Genomic DNA, 7,543 nt, shown 5'->3' with positions numbered 1-7,543 from the left:
CGGCGAAGTCGCGCGCCAGTAGCTGCGTCAGCGGGCGTTGCTGGACATCAATTGCCATCCTGTGAAAGTCGTTTATGAGCAGTTATTATCGATTATTGAACTGAAATTATCAAGACTTTAGCTTTAGCAAAAAAGAAAATCACTTGGCATATTTATTCATTGCAATATAAGTATGTTGGCCATGTATCTCGAGTCGTCATGGTTAAATCTCAACAAAATAAGATAGGATGATAAACGAAGACGCACCTCGCAAAACTGCTTTAGTTGCTTCTTGATTTAACCTTGATACTGAGGTTACCGTCGAACGTCATTTGTAGGTTAAAAGACAAGGTACTCTGGCACCCTGACTGTACCCTAAAAAAAAAACTGATCAAAACCTCGCCGCAAAAAAACGCCTTTTTAGGATTCGAACCACGGACTTCAAAACAGAAATCCGACACCCAACCCCTTGACCACACAAGGAGGGAGGGAGGCACAGAGAATTTGCTGCACCAAACGAGGCTGCCCACAAATAGTGTCGGATGTGCTTGTTTCTTGCGCACCGATCTTGGAGCCGAGGACGATAATGCTAGTGCTACGAGCGATGTACCCACAGGTCCCTCATTTGAGTCAACAAAAGCTATCGCACATCCCCTGGCAGCGCAAGCCACGGGAGCTACGAATGAAAGGGAATGCGCCGCTAGAATTCTGGCGTTGATGACGCTTGCTCGTCACGCACCGATCTTGCAGACAAGCCACATTATGCTTATACTGGATGCGATGTAGCCAGAGCTCCCTTATTTAAATCGCAGATCCCCGATCTCCCCGTTGAAAGCCGAACAAGCCACAAATGGATAAGCGCTTGCGAACAGAAATAGCTTACAATTTGTCTCAAGGCAACCGATTCCCGCAAGTTAAAAATAAATCGATTGTTTTCTGCTGAAAGGAATGACCCCAAACCACGCGAAGACGGACGCTGTCACCCGCTTTCCGATGCTCTCTCGCGCTGCGTGGACGCCGATATCTGGCGAGCGTAGACATCGGCGTCGTTCGGGCGTCAGCTCGCGTGGCCGTGTATTTCTGGCGACGACGTCGACGCGACAAAACGGAGAAAGTGCTCTGCATGTGGTTGGGCCTTAAAGCAGCCCCGACCACTGCAAAAAAGAAAAGACAATCAGCGCACATACTATGTAGCCGAGCACCGTGCAGAAACACGGTGCAGAAAATGATGTGTGACTGTGATAACACGTGAAAGAACCGTGCTGAAGTTGGAAGCTGCTATCACTGGTTAATACAGTGCTAATGTTTATCAAGAGGTTTGTAACCCGTTAATAAATTATTTTCATTATTACAACCAAAATGATTGAGTGTTCATGTATCGCTTCATCGGCTTCTTCTTCTGGCATCAACCAACGCCGCCTATATAGGCCGACTGAAGCCGTAGCCAGCCGTAGCCGCAGCCCTGTTGCCACACACATGGCAACACACATTACGCAGCGTTTCTTTTCTTGCGCTGGGCGATCATTGTCGTATGCACGTAGTGTGACCGCGTAACAAAGCGTAACCGTGTAACGTTTTCGTTCAGTATGTTTTGGAAGGTAGAAGAGAAGTCGTTGGGCCTACGGACGAGCGTAATTTTTTTGTGGTGGACGTCGACGACTACGAGCATGGCGTGGGAAGTGTTTTGGCTCGGCGACAGCGAGACGCGGGAAGATTGTTCGACGGCACCATCGTTCACATGACCGGTAAGTGTTCTTACCCTTAATTGGTGCATAACAGTGTCTGAGCACTTTTTAGCAGTTTTACATCTGCCACTAACCGCAGAAAGTAAGGAATGAATATCGGCGTGCCGGCTGAGCCGTCGGAAGGCGCGGAGATCCGACGCCGAAGAAAATGGCTCGTATTACCACCTTGAACATTTTCCACGTAACACGCTCTATTCAGGACTGTGCTGGCTACCAGTTAGTCGGGTTAGGAATTCATCTGCATTGTTCGTGTCGACTTCGAGTAGTCGCGAAGCCACATTCTCACGTACAGTCAGCAAAAGGCTTTAACGCGTGAGCGGCGTGCTCCGGAGTGCGCTGGAGACACGTAGTGATAACGCCTGGTTTAAGATAGGTAGAAGCATAGCCTCCTTTATAACGGCTTGTAGAATGTGTGCATGCGAGGCCCGTATCAGCGCGATGGCTGTGTCCCTCCTCGCTGCACCCGTCGCCTTGGCTTCCACGCCTTCTTTTACCGTAATAAGCGCTGTGTGCCTGCGCGGCCGGGCCGGGAAACAAAACGGGAGATTACCCGCCTTAACGCTCGTTGTGCGAGTTTTTCGTCTGCATTAGCCTTGGTGCACAGCTGTTCATTGCGTTATCGGGCCGCCAATAGCTGCATGAGTCCCTTGAGCGCCACTGTCCGGTTTCAGGGCTCGGCTTTGCATGTCACTGCTGACCGGCTCACGCCACAATACTCAATGCACTGTGCAAGCGATCACGGCCCGATATCTAGTTACTATAAAACACCGGCAGCGATGCGTTTTCTGCTATTGTCGTTCGTTGTCTCGCATACAGGAAAACACTCCTGTCTAAATTGTGTAGGGTGCCGCAAAAAAAAGCGTTGCACGTAGTTAAAATCAACTAATCGCTCATTTCCGCTGTTGTTTCCCGGCCCGGCAGTGCAGGCAGCGCTTCTCACGACAAAAGAAGGTACGGAATTCAAGGCGACGGGCACAGTGACAAAGGAAAGAACCATTGCGCTGATGCGGGTCGTGCATGCTCACATTCTACCGGTGTCAAACCAGGCGTTCTCACTAAGTGTATCGCGCGCAGTCTAGAGCACGCCGCTCGCGCGTTATAGACAAGCCTTTTGCCGACTGTACGAGCTTCGAAATCGTGGTTTTACTGTGAAGGCCGTCTTGCCAGCAGCCACTGCAGTAATGTTATTTGTAAATGCTCTTATCGAACATGCCGCACATAAATGCCAAGGCGCTAGAATAGCCACCGCTTTCAGGTATGTGTATTAGGGGAAGTCAATATTTGCATGAAAGTTGACCTCATAACTATCATAAACACGTGTAAAATCACACTGAAGTGTGCTTGTTGCTCTAAATAGGTGTCATTATGGTGGACGAGGCTCGGAACAAGTATGGCATGTTATCTCTTGACCTCTCAATGCAGGCAGACAAAAAAACTGCGAAGGTAGAGAAAAGATCAGCGAAGGTCGACATCATTCTTCGAGCTGCCGCAAGGGACCAAGACCCTGTAGCAGTTTTAAGGAAGAGGGTCGTGCAATTGGAGGCCGAGATGCGGGGGCTGCGATCACTCAACATGGAGTGGCCGGCAAGTTCTTTTCACCAGTGCGTAAACAATGCTCCATCTGTGTGCATGTCTTCTTCTCACTAATATGAGCTAAGCAACGTACCAGATACTGCAGTTGCTATCATGCTTAGGTGTCTGTAATGTCAACTGTTGCAGGAAGGTTTCACTTCCTCAAACATCCGGCATTACTATCTAAGGAACCTACAGCCTGATTGAACAGGTTCCTTTCTTTGGGTGGGTGAAAACAAAGCCTCCCTGCAGCACCACCTTGTCACGTGGCTTCTATACGATGATTTTGAGCTATTGGATTATCTAGTTGCTAGCCATGGCCTTTTTGCAGGCACTGCATAAATTACTGCCCGTTGAAAGTGCTTTACTCGCTGTAAAGGATTTTGACAATGAGATTGTTGGGAAGAGAAGGCCTAGTAAAAAAAATTCATAAAACTGCAATTCTAGTGAAAGTGCAGGAACACGTCAATGCTGCTTTATGTTTTGTAGCAGACTTGCTAACAATGTGGGCAACACAACTTATTGCTCTATATTTTTCATACAGCCCCAACGCTAAAAGTGACTTTTTAGCCTCATAAAAAGACAATCTGCACCTATGTAGAATGACTTGTTTGCGATTTTGTGCGTGCTGAGAATGGTATTGACCAACCTTTAAATTCCTTTAAAAGCGTAGCAATTTATTAAAGGCTGTGGCTAGCGTTCCGTCCAGGCGGAACAATATACAAGTGCTAAAGGTCCGTCGAGACGGAACGTGGCGCTACGGGTTATGCTTCCGTCCAGACGGAATACGTCTGAGAGCTTAGCGTTCGCCGGCGTGAAATTTGTACAGTTCCGTCTAGATGAAAGGAAAACCGGCTGATTAGACGACGTGCTCCGTCTTCAGATTTGGTGTAGGCGTTGCGCTTTGGATAATGGCAGTATTGTACCGGGTTCGATTCCCCCCCGGACATGCTTGTTTTTTTTTTCTTTGCGTGGTTGAGCCAGCGTTTTGCAACAGTTACTTCTTGCCCACTTTACAATATACGCAGGGAGAGCAGTCGGTCTTGATTTCGCACTCAACCGGCTGCTCCGCTACCACTCAATAGAGCCAAGGCCGACGTGTCCATCGCCAGAGTTCCGATCACCTAGTTCGTAATGCTGATTACTAATTAACGGTTCTTCTGGCTAGTCCATGGGCGGAAACGGTTTATTTAGCTGGGTAAATATCAAGAACGACTGCCCTCGCTGCTTGTTGTTCGTAATGGTGATCACCTCTAGTTCGTAATGGTGATTCGGTGATTCGTAACGGTGACTCTAGCTAGTCAATGAGCAGAACCGGTAGGGTAAAAATCTACAAAACTCAAGAAAGGCGATCGGACGGAGCTCTTTCTGCCCGCGAAAATGCGCCGCGCACGCCACAGGCGCGCTGACGCTGTAGCGGAACCACCGGTACGCTGCGACCGGCGCGGCCAGTGGCAGGAACATGGCGGCGGCTTCGGCCGCGAAGTGGTGTAGGGAAACTTTATGGTGTCGGGAGCACGAGCGACCGCTCAAAATGCCGCTCAAGACACGCACGAAGTTGCTTGAGCGGTAAAGGAGCTTATAATTTTGGGTGAAAACGGTACTACAAAACATCATCCGCACAGCTAGTGAAAGCGCCCATGCTGTATCTGCTGGGGTGGTGGCCTAAAATCTCTGGCGGTCTATGCTGCCGGTGCCAGCCGGCTGAGTCGAGCGCTTCAAAACTGCCGCCATGAGGCGCGTGCCTCCCCAATGGCGCAAGTCGCAGGCTCCTCCCACTGCCGCGCACGACGCGCGTCATTTTCTGAGTGAGGCAGCTAGAAGACGCGGGCGTCAAAAAAAAAAAACCGCTTCACAACAAGCAGCGAGGGCAGTCGTTCTTGATATTTACCCAGCTGAATGAACCGTTTCCGCTCATTGACTAGCCAGAAGAACCGTTAATTAGTAATCACCATTACGAACTAGGTGATCGGAACTCTGGCGATGGACACTTCGGCCTTGGCTCTATTGAGCGGTAGCGGAGCAGCCGGTTGAGTGCGAAATCAAGACCGACTGCCCTCACCGCGTCAATTGTAAAGTGGGCAAGAAGTTAGCTGTTGCATAACGCTGGCGCAACCACGCAAAAAAAAACCAAGCATGTCCGGGGGGAATCGAACCCGGTACAATACTGCCATATTCGAGGAGCAACCTCTACACCACATCTGAAGGTGGAGCAAGGCGTCTAATCAGCCGGTTTTGCTTTCGTCCAGACGGAACTGTACAAATTTTACGCCGGCTCCGTCGGGACGGAACGCTAAGCTCTCAGTTGCATTCCGTCTGGACGGAAGGATAACCCGCAGCGCCCCGTTCCGTCTGGATGGAACTTTAGCACTTGTATATCGTTCCGTCTGGACGGAACGCTAGCCACAGCCTTTATTAAAACTGATTGCCTGTACTGCGTATTATTTTAAGAGTGCAACACTTTTTCATATGACTCAGGCACCTCTCCAGGGAGTGAAAAGAGTGGACATGGCCTGCAGCTCCCTGCCAGCATGAGCCCTGCAGAACCACCAGCACCCGACACCAGCTGCGCCAGCATGAGCCTGGCGGCACTACCAGCACGAGCCCTCTATGGCGCTGGCTGTGAAGAAAGTAGGTGTTTAACGCTTTCTTTCTGTTAGTCCCAGAACTTGGCTTGTTTTTGCTACTGTAGAAAGTAATCGTTTTGTAAAACATGGGGTATGCTTGACAAACAGGGTCACAGAAGACAACTCCAAAGCGGCGGACTGCTGTGCAGCTACAACAAGCATAGTGTGCCCAGTACCAACAGCAGTGCTCATCAATGTTTCTATGCTTATGTGTATTTTGTACTTTTATTGTTTCTCGCACCATTCGTACTGCTGTAAAATGAATATGCATTGCATTTATGCGCAAATAGCTCATTTGGAAAGCTTGCAAGCCGTACCGAATTTGTGTTTGCTTTTGCCGGCCTCAGCCAATCGCACAGCTGGTCACATAGGATATCTAGGTTCTGTTGCAGGAAATGAGCTAGTGGGTTGCATGGCCATTCCCTTTTTCCCTACTTATATAGCTTATTTGGGTGAAGCGCACTGTAAAAGTGGTCACTATGATTGTAACGTGGCAATCTTTCGAATGAACCAAACTTGTGATGTGTCTGCATGGCCCCTTTAGCTGAAAGTTTTACAGGCTGGCATATACTTTTGGAGATAAGTTTTATGAGTGTAATGTTTTGCTCAGCAGTAATATAAATGAGAAAAGCACCACTTTTTCAGCACGGGGAGCATTCGTTTTACTGCGGCGCAGTCTTTGTTTCAAACCCCCCCCCCCTTCGGGTTTTATTCCAGTGAAGCCATTTTCTGGGTGCCGCTTGCTCTTGTCGTTTTTGCTAAGCACACACATATAAGCGGTTGCTGGTTTACGCGTGCACATGCGGGGACCAGAGGAAGGAGGGTATGTCGTGCACACCCTCTTACATGTGGAGTCTTACACATGGACGTCGAACAGCCAAGTGCGACCTGTCTGGTGTCTTCACTGGTCGAGCAAATTGGGTTGTGTGCTACGCACACAGTAAGGGAAACAGACAGCCCCATGTTTGTTTGCTAGAATAAAGCTAGAGTCTGTACAAGTTTAATTCAGTAAAACGACTGGTAAATATGCTGCCTTGCAAATTATGAACAAACGTGGTTTGTTTCGTGCACTTCGTCGACTGCGCCCGGCTTCGCCGCTCATCTATGTGGAGCCATTGTGTTTAGTTCTATGAAATGGCAGAGGTTAAAAACACAGTTTTGGCAGTATAATTTGCAGTCTTTTTACGTTGTTTGCCATTGTCTTGCATTTCATGTATTGTTTTGTTCTATTGATGCAGATCCCTTCTGGCACTACCTGCAGATGAAGGGCTGCGAACCAGGGGACATGAGGAAGCGACACATGCTGCTAGCGAGATATCTAGCACAAGGGTCCATGGATCTGCACCAATAAGAAGGTACATCTTTACTAATTTGGTTGCTGGAAACCTAGGCCAGTGTCTCTACTGTTTTAAAGGGACCCTGCAGCACTTGCCATCGACTACCTGGAATGTAGTTTGGGGTAAAGTCTGTTGTCCTAGAAATCGCCCTTCCAAGAATTATGAAAAGCTCTTTACTGTCACCGAAACTATGCACGATTATAAATCGCGCATAGTTGTTCTCTCTCAACTCGACTGCGGACAACGCAAGGAAAGCTGTGTGCTCTCTCCTGGAGAGGGGGGC

At 48.8% G+C, this 7,543-nt stretch overlaps 1 protein-coding gene across 1 annotated transcript; it reads left to right on the top strand.

Annotated features, from left to right (window-relative positions):
- The first annotated feature begins 1,471 nt into the window (after positions 1 to 1,471).
- On the top strand, positions 1,472 to 7,274 carry LOC144139990 (uncharacterized). Its single transcript, XM_077672206.1, has 4 exons — positions 1,472 to 1,724; positions 3,147 to 3,308; positions 5,775 to 5,927; positions 7,162 to 7,274. Exons 1-4 carry the CDS (start codon positions 1,718 to 1,720, stop codon positions 7,272 to 7,274), a joined length of 435 nt encoding a protein of 144 aa, XP_077528332.1. The 5' UTR covers positions 1,472 to 1,717.
- Positions 7,275 to 7,543: the final 269 nt, after the last annotated feature.

This window comes from Haemaphysalis longicornis, unplaced genomic scaffold (genome assembly GCF_048455015.1).
Source record: "Haemaphysalis longicornis isolate Haplotype H1 unplaced genomic scaffold, Haemaphysalis longicornis Haplotype H1 scaffold_5, whole genome shotgun sequence".
In the NCBI taxonomy this organism is placed as follows: domain Eukaryota; kingdom Metazoa; phylum Arthropoda; class Arachnida; order Ixodida; family Ixodidae; genus Haemaphysalis; species Haemaphysalis longicornis.
Note: the sequence above shows the minus strand (reverse complement) of the source record. Positions and strands in the feature narration are given on the sequence as shown.